The sequence below is a fragment of the Phascolarctos cinereus genome, unplaced genomic scaffold (genome assembly GCF_003287225.1).
Source record: "Phascolarctos cinereus isolate Bilbo 61053 unplaced genomic scaffold, phaCin_HiC Scaffold_5;HRSCAF=322, whole genome shotgun sequence".
Classification (NCBI taxonomy): Eukaryota; Metazoa; Chordata; class Mammalia; order Diprotodontia; family Phascolarctidae; genus Phascolarctos; species Phascolarctos cinereus.
Genome location: NW_027555958.1, coordinates 325,309,770 through 325,337,387, shown reverse-complemented (window position 1 = coordinate 325,337,387; position 27,618 = coordinate 325,309,770). Strand labels below are relative to the sequence as shown.

The window sequence follows — 27,618 nt, the reverse complement described above, 5'->3', positions numbered from 1 at the left end:
TGCTCCCTGTTCCAGATTGAAAGCATGAGACCAACCAGGAACTCAGCAGACTCTGGCCCATGAGTACTGGGATAGGAAGTGTGAGTGTGAGCTGCTTGATGGTCAGGAAGCATTGGGTGGTGACCAAGAGGGGGTGGGCCTCAGCTTGCTCGGCAGCTCAGGAAATAAAAGCTTGAGGGTCCCTGGCCCAAAGTGTTTACTCATCAGGAAATGTGAGAGCTGGGCCTTGGTTGGGCAGAGGGAGACAAGGAAAGAGAGAAAGAGGCACCAGAATTCTGATTGACCCACTGGGGCTGGGGAGCAAGTGTGACCTGTGGCTGCAGGAATCTCCTCGTTTCCAGTTCACCTTGGAATGGAAGTTAAACCATCTTACTATGCACGCACACACACGCGTGCGCGCGCGCACACACACGTTGGGGAAAGGAGATGGGACAAACCTAAACACAAATAGGGAAAAGGAATACACATAACACACACACATTCACACACACCCCTCTCTTACTACATGCAGTCAAAACATGGTGGCTATCTATTGCCTACAAGATAAAAACTAAATTTTTCAGCCCAGCTTTCAAAATCTTCAGACCTAAACTTTGTTATTGTTCGGTTATGTCCAATTTTTCACGACCCCATTTGGGGTTTTCTTGGCAAAGATATTGAAGTGGTTTGCCATTTCGTTCTACTGTTCATTTTACAGATGAGGAAACTGAGGCAAACAGGGGTAAGTGAATTGCCCAGGGTCACCCAGCTAGTAAGTGTCAGAGGCTGGATTTGAACTCATGAAGATGAGTCTTCCTGACTCTAGGCCTAGTGCTCTATCCACTGTGCCACCTAGCTGCCCTAAGGGCCAGGTTTTATCTCCCACTAAACTTTTGTAGCAACTCTCTACTTCAGCCAATGCAGCTCAGTTCCCCCTGTTTGCCTTTTTTATTCTTACCTTTACTCACGCTGTTCCCTCAAATATCCTCTTAGACAGTCTATATTCTGAAATCTTACCTGTCCTTTGAAGTTCAGCTCAAATATCCCTTGGTCCATAAAGTCCTTCGCTGATTACCCAAGTTAGAAATGACTGCTCTCTCTGAACTCCCCAAAGCCTTTCATATCTACCTGACTTATTTCAATTCACCAGACATTTTTTAAGAGCCTAATGTGTGCCAGCCTACTGTGTAGTCTCTCAAGGGCCCTCCTCTTGGGGCCCTTAAGGAGCTGACATTCTACAAAGGCACAGATCTGTATGCTTGATGCTCATGTGAGTCAAGAGAGAACTTTCACCCCTGGGGAAATCAGGAGAAGCCTTACACAGGGGCAGGCGTCTGAGCTAAAGACTCAGAGGTCACTTGCTGGGTACTGAACACAACCAGTCTCATTCTTTTGAGGGAATATTCTCTTTAATGGGAAAACCACTGGCCCCAGAAAGCCCAGGGTGATAACCTTAGGAGGGTCCTGCTTAGGTTACAGTTAGAAGTCCTGGCCTGTAACTCTTTAATGAGTCCTCATGTCTCTGAGGGGCAGCTAGGTGGTGTAGTGGTTAGAATGCTAGGTCTAGAGTCAGGAAGACTCATCTTTATCAGTTCAAATCTGGCCTCTGACACTTACTAGCTGTGTGACCCTGGGTAAATCACTTTACCTTGTTTGCCTCAGTTTCCTCATCTGTAAAATGAGCTAGAGAAGGAAATGGCAAACCACTCCAATATCTTTGCCGAGAAAACCCCAGTGGGGTCATGAAGAGTTGAACATGACTGAACAACATTTCTATGAGCCCATTTCTTCCTCTGTAAAATGGGGATAATAATATGTTCATTACCTACCTCATTGGACTATGGTGAGGAAAGCACCTGCTAAGCCTTAAAGCTTAATAGAAATGTAAGCTATTGTGTTGATAGAAAGGTGATGCAAGAGTGAACATTTCCAGTCTCCTCAGGTAAACTGTAAGCCTCCCTCCTGAGGGCAAGAGCTGTGTTTCATTCATCTTTCTACCTGCTCAATGCCTAGCCCTGTTCTGGGGTATAAGAGATGCCTAATCATATTTGATGGTGATGATTTCCACATGAGAACTAGAGGAAGAGATGAGACTAGGGAGTGTCATGGACTGGAGACAGGGGGATGAATGCAATGACCTTGGGAGGGGCCTACTCCTCTTTCAGTTCCAACTCCAGCCCCAACTGTACTTAAGTATCTCAGGGAGCCAAATCTTCACCTCAATTCCTATCCTAGTCTTACCCTGGTACCTAACTTTGTACTGACCCTACTCAGGCCCAGATGGTCGCTCCCCTCAACCCCAATAAATCCCAACTTTTATTAAAATGGAAAGGGAGAAGGTAAGGAATTTAGTGGCTTCACTGTTCACTAGACTAAATAATAGGAGAGGGGAATTCAACTCCAAGTCCTCCCAACATCAAGGCTGCTATTCAGTCTTCTTTGTTGGGATTGCAAGAGGTCAGGCTGAAGTTAGTAATTCCCAACTATTGTAAAGGACTGATGTCCCCTTTGCCCTGACCCTGGTGACCCCTGGCTGCCCAGCCTTGCCAGAGGAATGTCAGATATCTGAACTTCAGATTCCTTTGTTGTGACTGGTCAATAGTGAGTAAGGTGAGGAAGGGAGAGTGTTGAGTCATCTGGAACTGAGTCACCTGGGGGCACCCCCATCACCACCCCTTCCTACCTCTCCATCTTATCAGTCCTAGATCCTTATTGTCCAGTCCACAATGCCTTCCCCACAAACTTCCAGGACCAGGAATGGCACTCTTGACTACCATGTGAGGTCTAGTCAGGGATAGGAAGAATGAAGACTGATGCATAGGGAGAGGGAAGAGAAAGGACCCGGGAGGTCTCAAGACACCCTCAACCCCCTTCCCTTTATTTCTTTTAACCTGCTCTTTGTCTCTCTCACTGATGTCTCACTATGTGTCACTCCTACAGCTCTTTATGCCCCCACCCCTAAACTCCCATCTGTGTTTCTCTTCTTTTTATCCTTGATTTTTCTTTTTGGCCTTTTTCTGCACCTTGTTTCTTTTATCTTCACTTCCCTTTGTGGTCTTTTGGGGCTTTCTTGGTCACCCTATGTATGCTCTCTGTGTATTTTTTTTTGACCTCTCTATCTCAGTCTTCTCACTCTGTCTTCTTTCTTTGTTTTCTTATTATTACTCCCATTTTGTCTTTCCTCTGTTTGCATTCTTTCCATTTGTTTCTCTATGTGCTCTTTTTATCTTTCTTTCTCTGGTCTCTATCTTCTGTCTTTCTTACCTTCTTTTGTCTCTGTGTGTGTGTCTCTCTTTGTTTTTGCCTCCTCTCTGCTGTCTCTCTCATTCTGTTTCTTCTCTGGGCCCTCTCTCTCTGCCTTCTCTGTCTCTTTGATTTTCTTCTGTTTCCTCTCTGGTATCTCTCCTCTCTCTCTCTCTCTCTCTCTCTCTCTCTCTCTCTCTCTCTCTCTCTCTCTCTCTCTCTTTTTCAGTATCTCCCCCCCTTTTTCAGTATCTTTCTTTGTGTCTTTCTATCTCTGACTGTTTCTCTTTACTCTTCAGTATTTCTCTCTGTTTTTTTGTCTCTCTGTCTCCTCTCCAATTCCTATCTATTTATCTCTCTGCCTCTTTGCACTCTCTTTCTGTCTCTTCTTTTTGCTGTCTTTGAGCACACTGTGTCTCTCTGTCTCCTCTCTGGCATCTCTCTGTCTCTCTACTTCTCTGCATTCTCTCAGTCTCTTCTCTCTGCCCCTATCTCTTATTTCACTGCCCTCCCCAGTAGAGCCCCATGCCTTGTCTCTTTCCTTTTTTTATTCCCTTAATTCTTCATTTTGTGCCAGGGGCTGGGAGCTGACCTGACTCACTAATGAGAACTAAGGGGCTAATGGTTGCCAGGATTGTCTGTCCAAGATAACCTATGCTAATTTCACTTGAGGCCTTTGTGTCTTAACCCCTGAGGTAGGTGAGATTTTGTTAATGGCAGAATTTCAATTTCCATGGCAGGTGAGTGGAGAAGAAATTCAGAAGTGGGACCTTGGCAACACTCAAATTTTATATACCAGCTGCTTCAGCTGAAGGTACTGCGGACCCTAATCTAGCCTTCCCAGTCCTCTCATCTTCCCACCCCCACCCCACCCCATATCAGGCCACAGCCTCTACTCCCTATAAACTGGGAGGGTATGGGGAAAACAAGGCTACAAAGCCCTATCTGACTCCAGGTTTCCGATTGGTGGACAGAACTGTCTGGGATGGAGAAAGTTTCCTTTTCTGGGAGAGTCCGATAGGAGCAGGGTGGGGAATCAAATACCAACATCCCCCCACACGCCCTCTTCTCCACCCCATTCCTCATCTCCCATGAAAGGAGGAAGGGAGGGACAAACCTCACCATCCTAATTTCTAGCCACCACAGAGAACAACTCAACAAATAACTCAATTGCAATAGATCGGATGGGAAGTTAGATTATGGGAAGAACTTCCCAGTACTCAGGGAAGGGAGATGTAGAAATAAATGGAGTTTGCTTGGAGGAGAGGAAGCCCTCACTCTTCTGCTTACACACTCATAAATACACACACACACACACACACACACACACACACACACACACATCAATCATGGGCCTAGGATTTTTTTGACCAGAGGTAGGGGAATGGATGATATGACCTTTCCAGCCTCCTATCACCTACTTCTCTACCATGGCAAATAACCAGGGTGAGGTAAAATCTGGGGATTCTGTGCCAAATGCTCGAGTTGGAGCTGCATGCCCCGTCCTCCCCTTCCCCCAGAGCCTGGGAACCTCTGTCCAGCACAGACTGTTCCCAGTCCTCAGGGACCAGGGGTCAGAACCCGGCCCTGCCTGAGAGAAGCTATCCTTAAACGGTTAGCTCAGAACACTGGGAAGCTGAACCAGGGAATGAGCTGGGGAAGGAGGAGTTGGGAAATGGTCAGCAGGCTTTGAGTCACGGGAGGAACTGGGAATCTGAACACAATTTAACTCAAGAAACATTTTAAGGGCCCACTACGTGCCACGCACTGAGCTAAGTGCTGAGGATAACCCCCCCCCCAAAAAAGACAAAAACATCCCTCCCTACCAGGAGCGTCTGTTCTAGAGGAGACTTCTCACCAGCCCTTCTCCTCTTCACCCCACCTGCTCCTCAGCCACACTTGTGCTCCATGACTGAGGAGAAGATGCTCAGATCCTCAGCCCTCTCCTGCTTTGTGCTTCAGTTTATCCCGCAAAGGACATTAATATGTCCGAATTCTGTCGCTTCCTCTCTTCTTTCCCTGAACTCCATAGCTAGGCATAGTGTGAGAATGAAGGGCCAGGATTCCTAGGGTCCTTCTTATCTCAGTACCTCAGTTTCTCCTCCTTCCCACTCCATCCCTTCACTGCCCTCAGGGTCCAGGAACAAACTTTCTTCCAAGTGTTGGGAAACAGAGACACAAGGGATTGAAAGAGGGGAGATCATCCAGAACTGGGGTGGGGTTGGATTAGAGCAGCTTTAGATGGGGGCACAAGGAGGATCCCTTCTTTGATTTAAGAGGAGGGAAGACAAGGAGGGAGGGGAATCATTGAAGCTCTGGGGTTCAGCTACAAAAGCCCCCAACTGTGAACTTCAAAAGATACTCATTTGCATATCATTTACATGCAGAGCCATTATTGACTACAAGTACAAAAAGCCCGCCTAGCCCTCTCCCCTCTCTTCCCACAGTGTTGCACTGCACGGCCCCTGCCCCAGCTCTCAGTCACTTTCCCTTATCCCTCTATAGGTCAGTCTCTATCTCTCTTCCTTCCCTATCTGATCCTAATTCCTAGAGCTCAGAGAGGGAGGATGAGGGTATCCTGTTTAGGAAAACACATTTATAGCACCCCTGGATCTTTCCCCTGGGCAAAATCACCAGACCTCCAAATCTATCCCTCTTGTGACCAGCCCCTGGCTGTCTCCAGTTCTTCAGTTATGGATTGTTCCCATCCCAACCTCCTCTTTAGCCCCAGCGCCAAGAGGATCACTCACCTGCTTCAGGCTCTGGATCTCTTGTCTGACTAGGGGTTCGGTCTTGGGGGAAGTTGGGGACGCAGGGTCCAGGAACTGGGGCAAAGGGGGCCAGGGGTGTCCTGGCTGAGCCTGAGCCCGACTGTGGGAGCAGCCAGGGGGAGGCGGGAGGAGAGCAGGGCGCGGTATGGGGAGGGGGGCAGGAAGGGGGTGGGAACTCTGGCCCTCGACAAGGCAGGAAGTTTTGACAAGGAAACTGCGGAGCAGTATGGAGGGGAGGGGAGATGAGGGAATGGGAGGGAAAAGAGAGACAGGCAGAAAAGAGACTGATGCAGAGGCATTGAGAAAGGCACAGATACACATGTAAACAGAGATTCTAAGACCTGGAGACCGGCAGTCCCAAGGAGACAGCCAGAGTCCCAGGTGAAAGGAGAGACCCCAAGACAAAAACTGAAGACCCCAGACAGAGACAGAGAAACAAAGGCATAGATTAAACAAACAAACAAACAAACACTGGGAGAGAAATCGATTTGGAGGCGCCCTACAGGCCCAAATATTTAATACCACACAGTCCACCCCTCTCCTCCCCAGAAAGATCTGGGAAGGAGGATGAGGAATGAAGGTCTTGGATCTCCCTCCTTGATCTGCTTTTATTTGGCCAGTGACTGGGAGGGAGAAACAAGGAATGTCAGGCCACCTTTTATTTTAGACCTGCAATCACCTGTGTTGGCGAAGGAGGGAACGTGCATTTATTAAAGTCTGCTATGTGCCAGGCACTGTGCTAAGCACATTTTACAAGCACTTTCTCACAACCCCGAGAGCTGGGTGCTATATTATTACCCTCAGTCTCTATTTTATAGTTGAGGAAACTGAGGGGTTTTTTTGGGGGGGAGGGGTGGAAAGGATTATTGTTTTCTTTGTTTGTTCAAGAGACTTGCCCAGATAATAAGTACCTGAGGCCACATTTGAACTCAGGTCTTTCTGATTCCGGTCTACCCACTGGGTCACCAGTTGCCTCTGCTCAGAGAATGAAGGGAGGGCCTTGCCTCCCCGAGGAGCAGAAGGATCATGGGGGTCATAAGATTTAGAGTTCTAGGTGCTCTTAAAGATCACAAACGCCAAGCCTCTCATAAGAAGGGGGGTCTCTCTGGGCTGTTCTGTGGTTTTCCTAGAGTCCTAAAGAATGGACCTGTCCCTGAGGGGCTCATTGGTCACAGGAATCTAAAAGCATCTCTCCATATCTGCCGGCTGGCTAGCTATGGGGAATCCAGGACAGCAGCTCCACCTGGTGGCTCATGAGGCATCCTCCCCCTTAGATAGAAGCATGGGCCAAAAAGTACGGGGGTGCAGCAGGCAGGCGGGACTCCTGGGTCTCTGATCTTGGAGGGGGGTGCAAGGAGAAAGGACAGTCCATCTGTTATCAGTGCTGACTCCAGATGGAAGAAGTTCTATTAGACAGAGAGACAGCTCTTCATGAAGGACTTTTAAGAGCAGGAGAGATCCCACAAACCTGGGGGGGCCTGAGGCCAGGAGGTGGATTGTACACGTTTCAGGCTGGGGAGCGTTGGGCAAAGCAGGACGTACAGGGAAAGAAATTGGACTAGGTTTTGCTTCCACGTTTCTCTGCAATGACATAACACGCCTCCAGAGGGCGGCAGAGACCTGAAAACCTGCTCTAGGCTGGGTGATCTCTAAGCACTATCTTGAGAAGAGAAAGGACCCCGAGTCCCAACTTTACAGAAGGACCCACTTCCTTCTCCTAGATGATCTTGAAAGGGAACAAAAGAGAGGATATCTGGACTCAAGACCCTCAGGGAGACTCCTACCTTCTCAAGCCCTGTCCTACTCAGCCCAATCCATTGTCTCATCCCCATCTCAGAGTCACTGGGTGGGGTTAGGGAAAGGTAGTATTGTATCTTTCTTCCACCCATTCTCCTTTTTTTTGGAGGGGGGGAGCTTGTGGCTGGGGGAGGATGAGGGGAGGAGTTTCACCTCTTTCTGTTTTGGACCATTCTACCAAGGACCCAGGAAGACTGATTATGCTTATGGGGGAAAAAGCCAGAAACAGACTTGGAGTCTTCAAATCTTAGGTCAGTTTTACTGATACAGGCACCCAATAATACAAAGCACTTTCTGGAATGTCCTACACAGAGGGAGAGAGAGACACACACATGACATGCACACAGCACACACAACCATAGATACCTAATCATATTTAATACTGTATGCATTTACGTAGCACAACACACAACCCCAAACAATACTGCACAGTCATACACAGCCATAAGTCAAGGCAACAAGCCATTTTTGTGGGGTTTTTTGTCTTGCTTATTTTTTGTTACATTTTGACTTTCAAATTGCCTCACTCCCTCCTAACCTTGTATTAGAGAAGGCCAATGTGACATGTATATATGTATATGTGTATTATATGTATACACACACACTATACATACACATACACACGTAGAACAATACATACATACAATACATACTTCCATAATAGCAGTTCTTTCCCTGGAGATGGACAGCATTTTCCTTCATCAGTCCTTTGTAGTTTATTTGAATATCCTGTTACTCAGAATAGCTTAGTCATTCACAGTTAGTCTTTGAATAATATTGCTGTTATTGTATGCAATGTTCTCTTGGTTCTGCTAGTTTCACTCTCCATCAACAAGCACTTATTAAGCACATACTATGTGCCAGGCACTGTACTCTTCGTTATTTTAATGGTGGCAGCTGAGTGATGCAGTGTCTAGAGCACTGGGCCTGGAATCTGAACTTTGTTCAGGTATGACCTCAGGCACCAGCTGTGTCATCCTGGACAAATCACTTCACCTCTGTCTGCCTCAATTTCCTCATTCATAAAATGGGAAAAATAATGGCACCCATCTATCAGTGTTGTTGTGAGTCGCAAAATGAGATAATATTGGCAAAGTGCTTAGCACTATGCCTGGCACATAGTAGGTGCTTAACCATTGCTTGTTCCCAGTCTTTTCTTTTCGATTAACCACCCACAAGCGTGTACCCGTAAACACACCTCCCACATCATACTGCATATAATCACATATGCATATAACACACAATATGGCATGCGACTATGCACAATGTTGTGCTTAACACTTATCACCCACAAAATATGGCAAAGAGTCCCAGGGAGAGATGCACCATATGTCATAATCACTTCCCCTCCTGCAAGAAAGGGCCCCATAGATATTCACCACTGTACAGTGAGGATTAACACACACACACACACACGTACACACTCATACACACCCATACCCACACATACACATACACATGCACACATACCCAGTGTGCCTCTCTGCCCAATTAGGCCTTCACTAAATGCTATGGGATGAGGATGCCCACAGATTTATGATCAGACTCACACCCCTGCTTCTCCAAGCCTTTAACTCTTAATGCCTTGCTCAAACTCCATTATTTCTTTTCTGACCAGCCTGGAGCACAACCCAGGAACCCTGTGTCAAGCTTCCCTGCTGAGCCCTCCCCAGTTTCCATGGAGCAACCTCAGATGACCCTCCCCAGGAGCCCCAGTTTCATGAACCCCCAATACTCCCTTGAGGTCCCTGCTTCCTTCCTTCTGTGGACCTAGGCATCCTGCTTCCTAGTGCCCCCTCTCCATGGGGCAGGGAGCTAGACACTCCAGCTCCCCCCTCCTACCTTCCCCCCTCCTCATCTCCTCTCCAGCTGTAGTCACAGCCCCGGTGCCCGATCCCTCCCCCTTCTCACTGATAATTGGGGTTGATTTAGGGGCTACCAGGGGAGAGGGGGGGGGCTAATGGAGCTAGTGGGGGGCGGGCTGGTGATGAAGGGAAGGATGAGAGGCAATTAACAGTCTTGACATCAATGGGAGTTATCTAATGCACTCTCTATGAATAGCTAAGTGTCTTGGTTTGGTGGTGGTGGGAGGCTGCTCCCCCAACCCTTCCAGGACCTGGCTTTAGGAAGGATCCCAGCTCCAGGGTCCTATCTCACTCTCAGATTCTGGGGCAGCAGGAGAGATAGAGGATAGACAGTAGAAAGGACTTCCTAACTGGTGAGGGAGAGGAACAGAGGCTAGTGGAAACACTGGAGGGAAAGGTTGAGTGCTGGGGGAAGAGGTCTAAGGGAAAAAGGTAGAGTTAGAGGTGGCAATGACACTTGGAAAAGAGGGGTTAGAACAGAGGAGGGGCATTGATGGGGTAGACTATGAGATCAGAGAAGGGAGAGGGATAAGAAGAGCAGTATCCCCATCTCTCAGCAAGGTCCCCTCCCCCCTCAGAGTGCAGGATGAATTCTATCCCTCGCTGGGGACTGACTTCTGATTAATACCAACATTAGATATGAACACTCTCCCCTACTGGCCTCTTGGTCATTAATTACCTCCTTTCCCTGCGCCCTAGGGGAGGGAAAGCAGTGTTCCTTGGGAGGCAAAAGACCCAAGTGTCCTAACCTTTAGCTTAGGGGAACCTTCCCCTTTCCCCTTTGCCCCCAGCCTCCTCCTCCTACTTCCGAAGGAAAAGGGAGAGGTAGGAAGGGAGGAAGGAAGGAAGGAAGGAAGGAAGGAAGGAAGGAAGGAAGGAGGGAGGGAAGGAAGGAAGGAGGGAAAGACAGAGGGAAGAGTGAGGAAAGGAAAGAAGAAAGGGGAGAAGGAAGGAAGGAAGGAAGGAAGGAAGGAAGGAAGGAAGGAAGGAAGGAAGGAAGGAAAGGAGGGAGGAAAAGAAGAGGGAAGAAAAGGAGAAGAGGAAGTGTTCTTTTTTTCTTTTGTCACTCTCTTTTGTGCCATCCATCCCTTCATACTCTCAATCTCAGGCTCTGTGACCCTTCCCCATCTCCTTGCCTTCTTTTCCAGAGTCTCTCACTGTCTTGGAGAAGTCCTTCTTGCCCTCTAACTACTATCCCTCTTGCTTCCACCTTCTCCAGAACCTTATTTATACATGTGTCAAACTAAACAGAAAATAAGTCTTCAGATTTTAGTCCCAATGGGGGAACTCATGTGTATATTCAGATGCAGATACCCACTTAGACATGTGCACATTCATATACAAACTTATGTTCTTTCATAAACACAGGAACCCAGATAGACCGCCTAGACACATAAACATATACAAACACACACCAAAGGTGTCAAGATGATCTTAAGGTCATCCTGATTTGGGATGGAGGGCATGGGGTACATGATAGTAAGATATGGATCTTAATGTTCCCCTACAATGAACTGCCAGGACAGTGTCAAAGGGACTAAAATGGCACAGAGAGTGAGGGACCTGCTACTAGGGAGGTACGTGTTTTTGGAAGGAAATCTCTGGGCATGAAGGTTAGTACTCATGTATCTTCTCTTCCCTATGTCTGGCTCCTAAGATTATTGTGTGCATACAGTAGGGGATGAATAGGTGTTTGTCATATATCAGGTACACGCAGGCTTGCTGCCCAGAAGTTGCCTCATCTCTCTCTAATCTCTAGTGAACAAGGTGTAAAATTTCTTAGGCAAGATCAGCTCTTTGATAAGGTAAGAATCGGCCTTGCCCTTGGGCCTTGATTGGCCCTTGTTGTGGCCTACCACGAGGATGATGAGGTTCATGGCTAAGGAACTGCAGTATTAATGGAAATCAACAAGTTGATCCTTCATAGTTGAAGAAATTCATATGTGAGCTTCATTCTTGGTCTTAGCCACAGAAAGGGAGAACTAAAGAAAGAATGAGGGGAACTGACAAGAACTGCACATGTGCATGGACTGTATTTCCTGGAAAGAGCTCTGTCCATCTATTTGACCCCTTCAGGGAATCACTTGCATGCCAACAATAAAAAATAAAAGTAAAAATAAAATGGCTCCAGGTGGAGATAGACAAGAAGAGAGGTTCTCCTAAGAGAGAGAAGCTTCTCAGAAGTTCTTCTGAGGGAGAGAACAAAAACAGATGGAGCTGTTGCTGTGTCGTGAGATAAGGAGAACTATTGGTCCTATCCATTAATTGATACTGGGAATTGTGTGGACTATATAGGTCCAAAGAAAAAGTGGAATCTGTCAGAGGTTGGGGTTACTTGACTGTCTAGCAATCCCAAGTTCTTTCCTTGGGAAGGAGCTCACTTAGACAGTATTTTAAGTCTGGAGAACTAGGCAAGGTCCCTTGGGAAAGCAGAAACTCACCAGAAGTGAGGTTGCTTGATTCTCCAGCAGCCCTGAGTTATCTTCTCATTGGGGTGGAGGGGGAGGTCTACTGAGGATAGTACTAAAAGACTAGAGGTCTATATAAATCCCTGTGGAAGGTATAAGCCCACTGAGGGAAGGAGAATTGTCCCAAGTGATTATTGGCCCAGGTATTTGTTCTTTGGGTTTCGGGCTAAATGAAATTTGTCCTATATTTGACATTTTGTTAGCCTGAGTGCTTACTGGGGGACTGAAGACTTTTCTAGACAGGAGTCAAATTCATATATTCCCAGGGTAAAGTGGGTGGAAGTACAAAGCAAAGATGTTACTGAGAGTGGTCCCTAATGTGAGCTCAGTCCTTATGGTCTATAACTGAAACTATAACTGAATTGAATAGAATTGAACGGTGCTTTGCATGTAATTGATGCTTAATAAATGTTGGATTGAATTAAATTGAGTAAAAGCTTTGCCTTGGTGAAGGGGATGAATGTATGTATATAAGTTTCAGGTCTCTTTCAGCTGCTGGCTTCTTTCCTTGATCATCTGGGAAGTTGGGAGCAAAGGAGGCTAGAAATCTTTGTCCCTTAGAAATAAGTCTGACATACAGACACATGGTATACTCATGCACATCTCTTTCCTAGGAGGAGGAAGGAATTGCCTGCCTTACCCCAACACACCTCTGGCTCTTCAGCCTGAAATAGAAGTAGAGATCCCCATCTGCCTTCAAATCTGTTCCCGTCACAGAATGAGGACCCCTCCACTCAGCTCGGAGTCTTACAGACTGAGAGCATTCCAGCCACCTTTGTGGTTTTGCTTTTCCACAGAGGCCCCTCTTCCCTTTCTCTTTTCCCACAAACACCCTTCTGCTTCTCCGACGCCGATCTCAAAGCCCCTTTCTTAGAGGGGGACCCAGGCATCCTGTTGTATGTGGGATGGGGGGAGGGATGAGCCTATTGAGCTGAGCCACCCTCCTCCCCAGCCCGTTTATAAGGCCAAGTGAGTCTGGAGACACGACGATCAATATCCCTCAAAGATGAAGACGCTAATAACTTTATCCCCTCTTGTCCTCCGCCTCTCACTTACATTAGCTCCAACCACAGGCCCCAGGCAGCTGGGACCTGCAGTGGGAGGGATTTGAGTTGATCTCTGGGCAGAGATGGAAGGTAACCCCTTCAGGCCCGGTGGAGGGAAGGGTGAAGGTTAGACTGTAGGAAGGACTACCCAACATTTCCAGATGGAAGGAAAAGGGATGGGGAAGGGTGTCAAGGGAAGATAGGCTAAAAGAAGGGTTAGAAAGTCATCTCCTCTATGCCCCTCCACCCATTTTGAAAGAGCCCATCCTTGGGCTCTTTTATTATATACCCCACCTCACGTGTTCCTTCCCCCCACCCCCACTCCCAAGGTTGACAGATCCAACTGGTGTGGGGGTTGGTTTAGCCTGTGGGCTTCGATAAGGTAATAATAGTTCACATACGCATCTTGATTTAAGGTTAAAAAAGTACAGCAACCTGGTACACAATGCATTTTATTATGCCCATTTTGTAGATGAAGAAACTGAGATGAAGGGGAAAAAAGGTGACTTGACTCACCTAAAGTCATATTGCTAGTAAAAGGCAGAGCTGGGATTAGAACCCATGTTTACTGACTCAAAAATCTAGGTTTCTTTCACCACAACCTCTCATCCTAGGGTGCTGCCTTCCATCAGGAGGAATAAAATGCACAGTTGCAGAGAAAGGAATGGTACTTAGACCTCGGGGCTCTATTTAGACCGTAAGTCCATAAACTTAGAACTGGGAGGGACCTTAGCTGTCATTTAGTCTAATCTTCATTTTGCAGATGAAGAAAATTGGGCACAGAGCCATACAGTGACTTATCCAAGGCCACAAAAGTAGGAAGTAACATAACCAGGATCTGAGTGCTTGATGCTCTGACTCCAAAGCCAGTGTTCTTTATGCTATACCATGTTATTCCTTTTTTTATCCTCCCTCTCTTCCCCATCTCCCAACCCCACCCCTCCAAGACCGGGGATCTACTATGCCTGGGTCTCCTCAGCTTCAAAGTCCTCTATGGTCTTCTTCCACTAAGGTGCTTTGAGATTAGCCCCACCACTCTTCCAGGGATTCATGTCAAAGGGGCTTCAAAAGTTTAAGAACAAATCTCTCATGTACTACTCCTTCCCCCAAACAGCAGCTGCTTGGGAAGGAAGGAGGACAGAAAGGAGAAGGGAAGAAAATGGGATGAAACAGTGTTTTTCACATACACCTTTACCTACCCTATGCTGCCCTCTACCCATGCCATCTCCCCCGACTGGAACCTCAGGGGCTGAAGGGAAGCAAATCTTACTTGGCTTGTAGAAAGGGATGTGGGAGAGGAGTAGGGGGCAGGGGGAGGGCATGAAGAAAGAACAGAAAAGGGGGCCCATTGGCAGGTGGGAGGAGAAATATCTCACCTCAAGGGATCCCAACCAGGGTAAGGGCTTTTGGAAAGTCTGTGCCTTGGTTTCTGTACAGTGCTAACCTGCCTTGCGTCTCTGTTTTTCTCCTTGTATCTCTGTTACACTGTGTCTCTGCTGTTGTTTCTTACATGTCTCTGCCTCTGTTTTTGTATTTCTCTGTCCTTACATAGGGTTATGTATGTGGTTGTTCCAGTCTGGTCTGACTCTTCGTGACCCTGTTTGGGGTCTTCTTGGCAGAGATCCTGGACTGGTTTGCCATTTCCTTCTCCAGCTCATTTTTACAGAGAAGGAAACTGAGGCAAACAGGGTTAAGTGACTTGCTCAGGGTCACTCAGCTAGTAAGTGTCTGAGCCCATATTTGAACTCTGAAAGATGAGTGTTTCTGACTTCAGGTTCTTTACTATCCACTGCACCACCTAGCTGCCTCTAAATACCCTGAATTTGGGAATAAGAGGATTTGGATTATAATTCTGATTTGCCTACTACTAATTTACCTGCCTTAGTTTCCTCAACTGTAAAATGGGGATGATAATAATAATAATACCTACCTCCCAGGGTCGTTGTAAGGATCAAATGTGATAATACTTGTAAAAGCACTCAGCAGTGTCTGGCACATACCAGGAGCTTAATATGTGCTTGTTCCCTTCTGCATTTACTGGTTGTGTGACCTCAAGGAAGTTACTTCACTAGATGAACCTCAGTCTTCTCATCTGTAAAATAAGGGAACTGGACTAGATACTCTTGAAGGGCCCCTCCAGGTCTGACTCCTGGGTCTCTGTATATCTCTGTGTTTAGATCATTATCTCTCTTTATGTTTCTCTACGTATCTATTCCTATATCTTTCTGTTTCGGAATGTATTTCTGCACGGCTCTCTCTTTGTCTGTATCTCCAGCAATTTCTGTCTTTCTTACATCTCTCTGTCTCCATGGCTCTGCAATGCCCGTCTTGATTTGTGTCTCTCCCCCATGCCCAACCCTGGCACCAGACCTGGTAGGTTCCCCTCCTCCCTTTCTGCCCTCCTCAGTTCCCGAAAACAGCTTAAACTTTCCATCTTAGAGCCCAAGTGGAGGAGGGGAGCATGGGGGGGGAGCGGGACCAGGAGAGAGGTGATAGGTCTGAGCCACAGATGGGGAAGGATTACCACAGGGTGTTCACCCAGAAATATGACTTGTGTGTCTGTTCCCCGACCACATTTGTAATCCTGAGTCTGGGGACCAGAATTCCTGGGTCCTCATTCCTCTTCTAAAGGCTTTACCCCCTCCTTTCCAAAGGTATTCCAAAGAAATATACAGCAGGTGCTTGGAGATCCATGGTTCTCATTAGGTTTGGACTTCTTTCCAAGATAGAACTCCCTGTTCTGGCTCCCAGACATGGGGATGAAGGGGGAGGAAGAAGAGGGGAGGCTGGGGAAATAGAATCCAGAGAAGGGGATACTCTCCAGGCAGCATTTCTTCAGCCCGCCAGCCCGTTCCTGGAAGCCCTAACGGCAGGCGGCTTCTCTGATCTCCTGTCGGGAATCCAAGCCCCCAGGGAAAGGAGGGGGGGGCCAAGATATGTAGGAAGGAGACTTTGGCTGTATAGACAAGCTGAGGGGAAAGACTTAGGACACTTGGGTTCTTTGTAGAATGGGTTCCAGCACTGGATACTCCAGGGATTCTCACCACCCTCTCTGTGCTAAATTGTCCTCATTCCTCTTCCTTTCATGAAAAATCTCTTGATGGGAGGGGAGAAGATTGTTAGCAGATGGTGACAGGGCCCGGTGAGGACCTGGGATGCCTAGGTTCAGTGCTCAACTCCCTTCCCTTCTCCTATCTGACTGGTCACCTCTGAAAAAAAACCACCACCTTCTCTGGGCCTCAGATTTCTTACTCCTCCCAACCCCCATAGCCGGAAAGGAGCGAATGGAGCACAGAAAGACTGAGCCTTAGCTGTGAAAGCAGGACTTCTTTTAGTGGCAGCCCCTCTGTTTCCCTCTAATATTCTGAGAGAAAAGGTCTTCTTGGGCCAGGTCCTACAGACTCTGGTGTATAGGGGTCCTGAAACTTTCAAATTGTTGTCACCGACTGAGGCTCCATCCTCCACCTCCAACCCCTCCCTATGGGGTCCCCAAGGCCTTATCCCCATCGATCCCCCCTGGGTACTTTCTCTGTTTTATCTGGTGTTCTGGCTAGGGGCTAATGGACTTGGCACAGGGAGGAGGGAGAGGAGGTAATTAACCAGGTCGGGGCAGAGGCCTTGTGGTGCTCTGGGAGGTTAATGACTGGGGAGTGCAAGGGAATAGAGAAATATGAGAGAGAGGGGGGATTAGAGGGTATATCAGTGTCAGTGTGTATCAACGTGTCAATTTGTCGTGTCAGTGTGTCAACAAGTGTGCATTGATGTCTGTCAGCACTTGGGTCAATGTGCTGCATCAGAGGATGTCAATGTTCCACTGTGTGGGTCGGTGCCCCTTGTGTATATCAGTTTCTACATATGCCCATGTGTATTGCTGTTTGTGCATGTGCTAATGAGTTGTTTCAGTGTCTTAGTTTCAGCTGGTGACCATAACCCAGATGATGCATGCATGAAACCCCTTTCCCTCCAAAAAATATCTGGGGCCACTAATTGCAGGCTGAAGGAGGAGCTTAGGGTGTTTGGCTGGGCCAAATCATTTCATTGTCTTGTATCGATGGCCTCTACCCAGTCCATTTTCCCACTGATCTGGGAATTGTCCCCTTCAATATTCCCATCTTATTTAGGGAACAGTCAGCCCTACCCTGCCTCCAATCCCACCAGCCTTAGGTTTCCCCACCCCCCAACCTCCCAATATTCTATAAATGACCTCCAAGCACCAATCACGGTCAAAGGAGGAAGGTGGATAAAGTGACAGGTATTATTCTCACCATCCCTCTTCCTCTAAGAAGACTATCCTTTTCTTCAGGGTGTGTAGGGAAGAAGAGACTGCCCCTTTACTGTGCTTTTCTGTGCCAAGGTCTCCCACTTTCATGGAGAAGCTCCTCCCACTGTCTAGACACCATCCTTGGCTGCAGTGTGGGACCTGATCACTTTCTTTTCCCTTATGGGAGGTTACACCCAAGACAACTCTCCCCCACCCCCACCCCCAATTCCCATCCAAGCCTCAGAGACCAGTGCTCCTCTTTCCTCACTTCTTCAGCTATGTCCACATGCCAGGGGAGGGGGTATTGGGGGGGAAGCAGGGCGGGACTTGGGGTAGGGGTGGGAGGAGGAAGCACAGAGTCATCTCTCAGGGTCTTCAGAATCTGTGTGTCTGCACTTTCTCTTTCTGTCTCCACCTGTGTTTTCCAGCTCTCTGTCTGTTTGTCCCTGTCTTTTTTTTTTTTTCCATTCGGGTGTCTCTGTCCCTATCACTCTGTCTCCATCTTTCTGCTCTTATATCTGTTGCCCTCTCTAATTCTCTATATGTCATTCTTTCTGGACCTCTAAATCTGCCTGTCTCTGCATGGAGATCTCCCTCTCTGTCTCAGTGTTTCTCTCTCTTTTGCACCTCTGTCATTTTAGGTTGTCTGTCTCATTCTACCCACAGTTCTCCACCACTGAATGAAATTCAGGTTCTCTGCTCTCCTGCACCATACTTTCTTTGATTCTGTCCCCAGACCTCTAGGTGTTTTGAGACCTTGGAAGATGTAGCCTCAATGGGACAGGCCACACCTAACAGGAGACTCTTTTGTATGCATCTAAACTTGGGGGTCTCAGGGGACAAGCTCAGGAGAGTCCCCCCTCCTCCCCTTCACCTTCTGTATCAATCAGCCCCAGGCTGTGGGTCAGGCCTCCATTAGCTCTAACTAGACTGGACAAGAGGCAGATGCCACCATCCTGGCCAGGCCTGGGGGGGCTGATAAGGCAGCAGATCTAATAAAGGCTGGGGGGGAGTGGCCTCCCAGGGACTGTCTGACATTTCCTCCTGATAAGCCCTAGAGGGATAAGGGGCTGTGGGTTCTGGCAGGATGAAGGTTGGCCATTAGGAGAAATGGGGCTTCCAGACAAGAGGTCTTGCCTCTGCCTCCAATCTTTCTCCCCTTGCCATTTGCCTCCCCAAAGAGATCTCAAAGCAATTGTCGGGAAGTCTATCTCTCCCTCAGGCCAAAGGAAGGAAAAGGCGCTTGAGTCCTTAGGGAACACTCAGCTTGTCCAGTCCCCTAACTCCAGGTACTGATCTCAGAATGCTAATTTACCTTTCCCCAGAAGGGCGAAACCAAGATTTAAGTGTTCTGTGCCCCTCATCCCATTATGGCTAATCTTTTCTCTCCATAACATATTCCCAATTTCCAGGAGCTTTCCCCTTCATGACCTTAGGTAACATCTATGGATCTAACTTCCATTCCCTAGTGTCTCTCCCACCCCATCGCACCCCCCACCTAGGGTCAGCTCTTCTTGAAGCTAAAGGCAAATCTTTAGGAGATCAGTCTCAGAGAAACTTCAACCCTGTGCCTCTCTCCAGTACAGCCCTCCTCAGCCTCCTCTTTTCCACTGAAGCTTGGGTTATTAGAGAAGAAAGGAACCCTAGATATCAGAGATTCACCCCCTGCCCAAACCCTTATGTGGCTTCTTCAAAAGCAGGAGGGGAGATGTGGGATTTGATTCAGGTGGGAACAAACAGGGTGAAGAAGGAGGAAAAATTGACACTAGGAGCCACGGAAGGCTGTTCCCCCTCATAGGAAGGATGGTCCTGTGCCAGGAACACAGGCATCCCCACCCCAGCCCTTCCTCTGCCCTCCCTGCCCTCAAAGCAAGATAGAGACAGTTGAAGGGACAATAAATATATTGAGTGACTGTGCCATTTGAGTAGCATACAAATCCTCCCCCGCCCTTGTCCCACCCCCCTCCCCAACTCTTCACGGGCTAAGGATAAGTTAAAGATGCTTTGAGATCACCCATGGGTGGTAATAATAGGGGTGGCAGCGGTGGCGAGAATGAGCAAGATTGGGAGCCCCAGAGGCTGATCTTCAGGGCGTGTCCAACTTCCGGCTAGCCCAGGATGTCCAGGTAGACGGGAGGCGCCTTGATGAGGGCCTGGAGCCGGGCATGGATGTCCTTGATGCTATGGCGTTGCTGGGGCTCCCGCTGCCAGCAGCCACGCATGATGGCGTACACCTCCGGGGGACAAGCCCGAGGCCTTTCCAGTTCCCTGCCCTGAGTGATGCACTCGATTGCCTGGAGAAAGAAGTAAGGTGTAAGGAGAGGCCTAACCCAGAGAAGCAGGAGACCCAGGTTGGGTTCCCATGATTGGGGCAAATCCTTCTCTGGGCCTCAGCTTCCACCCATGTTCATGGGGCTGGACCAGGTAATCTCCAAGGTCCTTTCCAGGTCTGAAATTCTGTCAAACTGAGTGAGGCTGCAAGAGGGAGTGAAGCCACACTGAGATATACCACCAGGGTATGAGGGGAGGCATGTGTAGGGGCAGGAAGGGGCAGGCCCGCTTGTTAGATTTTTAGTGGCTAGGTTAGGGGAAGCTACAGAAAGAGGTAGCGATGGGCTAATGAGAGGTGACGCTCATGGATGGACTTTCCGTGTGGGCAGGAGAGGAGAAAGCTCATCAGTCTTAGCAGCTTGGTGGGGTAAGTAGAGAGGGTTCTCCCAATGGCCACTCCACCCTACCCCCTAGAAGAAGCAAAAGGAGGGCAGTTAGACTACAGAAAGAAGGCAGGAGATATTGGAATGAGAGAGACAGTGGAGAGAGAGAGAGGGAAATGTACCCCTTTCCTATATCCCTTTTTTACCCTTCTGTGGGGAATTTGCCTTCCCTAAAATACAAAGAAAATGGGTTGGAATTGCAGCAGACAGGATGGAAGGAAGGCTGTAGGATGGACTAGTGGGGAGATTAGAGCAGGAGAGTATATGAAGGAGGAGAGAAAAGAATGGAGATGGGGGAGGAGGGAAAGAGGAGGGATCAAGAAGGGGGCAGGAGCCTGCTTGGGTTACAACCCAAGAGAGAATGGGGGTGTGGAGACAGGGTAGAGGTGGGGGAAGAGACACAGCAAAACCGAGACTAATTCCATTCCATCTCTCTGTGCTTGAGAAAATTAAAATCTATAACCCCCTCCCACCGCCTTTCCAGCCCCCAGGGAGCCAACTGCATTAGGAGAAGAAATGGGAACTGACAGCTGTGAGCCAGGAGGTGGGGGGAGGGCAGGAAGCTGAGCTGGGAGGCTGGACACCTGGGTCCTTATCACTCTGCTCAGCTGGCAGGCTAGGGCTGGCCATAGGGGATGTTGGACAGGACTGTCCTTCTGTTGGTCTGACTTCAGTCCCTCTTGTCTTGATAAATAGGAAGAAGAACTAAAGCTGGGGTCTATAAAATGCTTGGAGGGTTGTTAAGAGAAGCCTATGACTTGGATTTAGGGGCCATAGAGACTGGGAGAAGAAAGGGGTGGGAGTGGGGTAGAGGGGGAGGAACTAAGGGGAAGGCGATGTTAGACAGGACTGTTGATGGTCTAACCCTCAGTCCCTCTCCTCTCAATAAATAGGAAAGCGAACTGAAGCTGGGGTCTATAGAATGCTTGGAGGGTCATTAAGAGAAGCCTATGAATTGGATCAGGGGTGGGGGAACCTGCAGCCTCGAGGCCACATGTGGCCTACTCTAAACTTCACAGAACAAATCCTTTGGATTCAGTCAAAGGGCCACACTTGAGGACCTAGAGTGCCACATGTGGCCTCAAGACTGCAGGTTCTCCTCCCTTGACCTGGATTTAGGGGCCATAGAGATTCAGACTGGGAGAAGAAAGGGGGTAGGAGTGGGCCAGAACTAACGGGGGAAGGTGATGTGAGACAGGACTGTCCTTCTGATGGCCTAACGACAGTCCCTACCACTGCCCCCTTGCCTCTATAAACAGGAAGAAGAACTAAAACTGGGGTCTATTAAATGCTTGGAGAGTCATTAAGAGAGGCCCGTGATCTGGACTTCGGGGCCACAGAGACTCAGACTGAGAGAAGAAAAGGAGTGGGGGTGGGGAGGAGAGGGAGGGGCTAATGAAGGAGAGGAAGGATGGGAGAGATAAGGAAAATGGACCAGAGAAGGACGAGGGTATGAGGAGGCTTTAGGACATCCCCTCTGCCCACCTCCTTGGGGGAAGGAAGGAAATACAGCATGCTTGATAACAAGAAGCACAGTGGTTAAACTACAGAAAAGACTGCCCAAGAGGGTGAATTGGAATAGCGAGTGCCCTGGGCTCTGAACAGCAGATTGGGGGAAAGGGAGAGGGCACTGAGCTCCCCAGACTTCGGGGGAGGAGCTGATGCCAGGGCTAAGGACTTAGGGAGCTGGAAGGAGCAGCTGGCTAGATCACTATGTCCCAGGGTATGAAAAGAAAGTCAGCTGAGGGGTCCTGGGATTGCCTTTGATTATTGTGGGCTGTATACCTCCAACACCCTCTTTTTCCTGAATCCTGAAACAAGACTGCTCACCACAATCGCTAGTGTTGTCTTTCCCAAATTACCTTGTATTTGACAACTATGCATATAATATATATTTATAGATACTTTGTATTTAGGCTGCATATATTAATATGCCATATCAATAAGCATAATATGCACATACTAATATGAATGCCCTCCTCCGATCCCCAGAATCTGCTCTTCTTTTTTTTAAGGCAATTGGGGTTAAGTGACTTGCCCAGGGTCACACAGCTAGTAAGGGTCAAGTGTTTGGTCTGAGGCCAGATTTGAACTCAGGTCTTCCTGACTTCAGGGCCGGTGCTCTATCCGTTGCGCCACCTAGCTGCCCCTGAATCTGCTCTTCAGAGCCCAGGACACTCTGCTATTCCAATGTAGGTGGTCTTTCCTGTAGTTTAACCACAGTCCATCTTGTTATCAGTCAATCCATCACCTCCCCCATTCAGAAAGAAGTTTCTTGCATGTAGAGATTGCTTAATTCTTTGTGCTTATATACCCAGTGCCTGATACATAATAGGTAATTAATAAATATTTGTTGGTTGATTGATTGTAGGGGCAAAGTCAATATCAGCTGGTGAGAGATGGGGCCAGGATGGAGGTGGTGAAGATGCGGGGTGAGGGGGAGGTTGGAATTGACCCACATTCAAGAGGAGAGGGAGTTGGGGTGAGGAGTGGAATGTGGATGGGGGAGGCTGAGCTAAGGACCCAGGGAGTGTAATGAAGATGGGACCCCACTACCTCCGTGTTGGAGAGCTGGTACCAGGGCTGCTTGCCATAGGTGAAGATCTCCCAGAGTAGGACGCCAAAGCTCCAGACATCACTTTCCGTGGTGAACTTCCGATAGAGAATGCTCTCCGGTGGCATCCATCGGATGGGTAGCATTGTGCGGCCCCCCACCTATGGGTAAAACACCGGTCATTTGGATCTCCTCCCTCCAGAGCACTTGGCCTGAAAACAAGCCCCTTTTCCTGCTGAAATACTCTGGAGCAGGTGGGAGAAGCCCCACTCATGAACCCTAGGGCCTGAGAGAGGCAAGTCTTAGAACAACGGGAGGCGTTAAACAGATGTAGCAGAAATCACTTGGAGCCAAGGTTCAAATCCCAGCCTTGCCACTTCCTGGCTTGGGCAAGTTATTCTACCTTTCTGGGACTCAGTTTCCTCATCTAAGAAATGGGGATAGTGTTGGTACTAGCTACCTCATAGGCTTGTGAGGATAGCTCTTAGTAAACTTTAAAGCACCCAGAAGTGAATTACTATGCTCACCCCAGCACCAGAGAGGGTCTGTCCATGTCTGAGTAAGTGGGCGAGGAGGGGCATGGAAAGTCTGTACTAAGTGATTCCCCTGCCCCAAAGATCCCCCACCCACCCCCAATCATTAAATATAGATGCTGGTCCCTAGGCCAGAGCTAAAAGGGAAAAAGTGATGAACCTTCCATCTGGATGGAGAGAAGGGACACAAAAAGGTTCTTCCCTACACTGTCTCACCCCAGCTGCTCTACTCCTTCACTGGGTCCAAGAGAGCAGTCTTGTCTCCCCACACCAGTCACAGTCCTTCTTCCTTCAACCCTCCCCCTCCACTCACAGTCTTTCATCTGACCCAGAAACCCATATTAACCTGCTGAAGAACCCTGGAGTTCTAGTTCAGAGCCCCTGTCTCTGGGTCTTGCTATTCTGGAGAGGGGCAAAGGAGAGGTTTTTTTTTTATTAGGAGGCCCCAAGCAAATATCATGTAAACAATATTCGAAATGAGTATGGCCCTCCTTTATGGCCTCTTGGAAAGACTCTGGGGTCATGGAATCCAGCCTGTCTAAACTGGAAGTGACCTTAGAAATCCTCAAATCTGCTTGCACAGATTGGAAACTGGGGCCCAGAGAGGGTAAATTATTTGAGCCAGGTCATATAACCAGCTGCATGCTTTGGGGATTTAGCATAGCCAAAACTGGGTGGCGGAGGGGGGTTGGAATCTGAGTCTGGGGACCTGGCTGAGCTGATGGGGTATGTGGAGAACAGGTCTCCAGAGGTGGGCTTGGGACCCTTACCCGGTAGTAGTCAGTGCTGTAGATGTCTCGGCTCATGCCAAAGTCTCCAATCTTGACCACAAGCCCCTGGCCCACCAGGCAGTTTCGGGTGGCCAGATCTCGGTGCACAAAGTGCAGGCTAGCTAGGTAGACCATCCCAGCTGCCACCTGGCCCGCTACAGCCAGCAGCTGCCCCAGGCCTAGGGGCCCAGGAGCAGTGCCCACCCCGCTGGCCAGTATCTTAGCATCTGGTCCATGAGACCTGGGTGGGAGAGGAAGATGAGTGAGTTCAGGGAGAGAAGAGGAGACACATGTGAGCTGGCAGAGGAGACCTAGGGCTGATCAGGGAGATGAAAGGGAAGGCTTCTATCTAGGAGGAAAAAGGGGTATACAGAGATATGGGTGCCTAGACTTTGGAGCAACAGGAGGGAAGTATCAGGGACAGATGAGGGGAAAACAGAAATCCCAGCCATAGGGAAAGGGGAAAAGTGATCCAGGGATTCTTAGACTGAGAACACTCAGGCATCTAGGTTCCTTGGTCTGGCTCTTGAGGGAGGAGCGGACGCTCTGAGTGTGGAGGGGTCTGGCCTAAGAGGGACCCAGCTTTTCTCCAGCCCCCACCCTCCAACTGAACTTGGGGTTAGATAAAGACTGAGTGAAAGAAAAAGTGATTGTTCTCAGAAGAGAGATGAGGGGATAGTCCTAGAGGAGAGGAGGAGAAGGGAAAAGTTTATTGGAAGTGAATGACTAGGTACAGGGCTGGGGAACCTGTGGCCTTGAGACCCACGTGGCCTTCTAGATCCTCGGGTGCAGAGTTCTGACTGAGTCTAAGTTTTACAGAACTAATCTTTTTATTAAGGAGATTTGTTCTGTGAAGGTTAGATTCAGACAAAGGGCTGAACTTGAGGACCTAGAGGACCACATGTGGCCTGGACACTGCCGGTTCCCCACCCCTGAAGAAGAAGAGTAGAGATGAATCTGAGCTGATTGAAAAGACTCACATTTCTGAGATGGGAGTGATAGAAGAGAGCCAGATGGAGCAGAAGTGAAGAACAGAGATGGTCTGAAATGGAAGGCCTGGTACTCAGGATGGGGCATATGCATTGTGAGGGATGGAGAGGTGGAGCTCATTCCTCCTAGAGGAGAGGAGTATGAAGGGGATGGGGGAAGCTGTCCCCTTCAAGCTCAGCATCTCAGAATCCGCCTTCGTCATCTCTACCCCTACCCTCAAACTCTGTTCTCCTCCTCACCTCCTTACTTCTCTTTATTTCTCCATCTTTCTCCTCCTGGCTATTCAGACTCAGCACATCCAAAACCAGGCCTACGGTCTTTCCCCCTAAACCTGCTTCTTCTTCCTCCTTCAAAATCTCTGGCTATGGAAGTGCTGTCCGCCTCATCTCCTATGTTGACAATTTTACAGTAATCGTTGATTTTTTTTTCTTTTTTGCCTGCCTTTCCTCTCCCCTAACTTCTTAAATTCAATCAGTTCCCACGTCCAGTCACCTCTGCCAAATGTCTCACATCCATCCATCCTATCTATCCTCATTACCACTGGCCTAATCCAGGCTGTGAAAATAGTCTTTAAAAAACTTTTCACTGATGACTTTTGTTTGTGCATTACCTTCATTTCCAAATAATCCCTCTTCCCTCATCTACCCATGGAACCACCCTATCTGACAAAGATTTAAAAATAAAGAGGGAAAAAAGCAAGTTCAGAAAAATTAAGCAATTGATGTGTCTAACAGTGTATGCACAATTCCATGCCCACAGTTCCCCACCTCTGCAATGGATGGAAATGTATTTTCTCTGTTCTCTAGGTCATTATCATTATAAATGATTGAGCTTGGTCATTATAATTACATAACATTCAGTTCTGTTTTGGTTTGGTTTTTTTGTTCTTTCCATTTACATGGCTGTAGTCCTTCTGGGCAAACCTCCTTAAGAAGTCTTCCCACTTTTACTCTCTCTTCTACTACATTTATAGTTTACACTGCTGTTCGACTAATTTTTCTTATGCCAGATGTAGTCATGTCACTCTTCTGCTCAAAAGTCATCTGGGGCTCCCTATGGCCTTCTGAGTAATGTGTAGATTCCTTCACATCCAAGACTTTCTGCAAAATCACACCACCATAGCTTTCTAGTCCATCTCATATTACTCCCTTCTACACACTCTATGCGTCAGCCAAATTAGACACCTCTCCATTCCCCAAACACACATTTGATTCCTGACACTCTTCTATGCCTTTGTTCATGCTTTGTTCTGTGCCTAGAATGTCCTCCCTCTCCCTCTTTTCCTCTTGAATTCCTTCCCATCCTTTAAAACCCAATTCAAATACCACCTTCTCCACCTTCTCTTACTCAATCATCCTACTCCCTTCAATTCTGTTTTATACTTTGCCTAGGTATTCTTTTGCATTATACTTTTCTATGCATGCATCAAATGAGATAACACATGTAAAGCCCTTTGCAAACCTTAAATCACTATATAAATGCTAGTTATTATCATTGTCATCATTCTGTTCTCCTATTAGGCTGTATGTTCCACCACAGCAGGGACCATGGCTTATTCAAGCTTTATATCTCCCTCCCTGGCCTCCACCTAGCCACAGTGCCCTGTACACCTGGACTCAGTGAATTCTTAATAAATGCTGGCTGAATTGAATTAAATAGAATTCTCCTCATTGCCCAGGCTTAACACCCTTGTAGAGGTTCCCAAAGTGGGTGATACATTATTTTCTGAATAAATAGACAGAATGCAAGTTATAACCAATCAGTGGTCAAGTCTGCCAACAGGTCTTAACAAGCAGGTGTTGGCAGGCAAGCATGTTGAGCATTGTTGGGAAGTCCAGCATGCATTGACAGGAATATGTGAGTATAATGACTTGTTTACAATACAATACTATACAGTTACATGATGCAAATATCGTGTCATCAAAGTTTCAATGCAGGAAAAAACCCCACAAATTTACAATAACTTATTAAATTTAAGATGCATCATGTTAAAGAGAAAAATTTTATATATTTTCTGAAATGACACAAATTCCAACCAAAAAAACCGTTAAAGGGTTAAAGAAAGTAGATTTCCAGTGGAGTGCTGAGTAATTTTTTTTTTTTGAAAAGTGGGTGGTAGGCCAAATAAGTTTGGGAACCTCTGCCTTAGAGTTATCTTTGACTCATCTCTCACCTCCCATAATGAATCAGTCACCAACTCCTACCGAGTCCTCTTTCAGAATGCCTCTCCCTGGGGGCAGCTAGGTGGCGCAGTGGATAGAGCACCAGCCCTGGAGTCAGGAGGACCTTAGTTCAAATCCAGCCTCAGACACATCACACTCACTAGCTGTGTGTGACTCAGGGCAAGTCACTTAATCCCAATTGCCTCACCAAAACCTCCCCCCAAAAACAACAAAAAACCAGAATGCCTCTCCCATCAGTCCCTTCTTCATCACAGTTATGGCCACTACTCCAGGACCTCATCACTCGTATCCTAGACTTTCTAACAGCCTCCTAACTGGGATCCCTACCTCCAACTTCTAATCTCTTTAATCCAACTAACATTTATACAGTGCTTACTATATTCAAAGCACTTCACCAAGCTGCCAGGGTAATCCTTCTAAAGAACCCTTTGGGTCAGGTTACTC

General features: G+C 47.9%; 2 protein-coding genes across 2 annotated transcripts in view; both read right to left on the bottom strand.

Annotated features, from left to right (window-relative positions):
• The window catches only part of PEAR1 (platelet endothelial aggregation receptor 1), a 42,221-nt gene extending 36,071 nt beyond the window's left edge, over window positions 1–6,150 (bottom strand). Inside the window, 1 exon segment of the mRNA XM_078156179.1 lies at window positions 5,973–6,150. The gene's annotated coding sequence lies outside the window, so the exon portion shown is untranslated.
• Window positions 6,151–19,402: 13,252 nt separating this feature from the next.
• Window positions 19,403–27,618, bottom strand: part of NTRK1 (neurotrophic receptor tyrosine kinase 1) — a 38,264-nt gene continuing 30,048 nt past the window's right edge. Inside the window, exons 15-17 of the mRNA XM_020991977.2 lie at window positions 24,002–24,242; window positions 22,701–22,859; window positions 19,403–19,724 (exon numbers count right to left, since the gene is read on the bottom strand). Of these exons, the coding sequence (XP_020847636.1) occupies window positions 19,539–19,724; window positions 22,701–22,859; window positions 24,002–24,242 (586 nt within the window). The 3' untranslated portion in view covers window positions 19,403–19,538. The remainder of the gene's footprint in view (window positions 19,725–22,700; window positions 22,860–24,001; window positions 24,243–27,618) is intronic.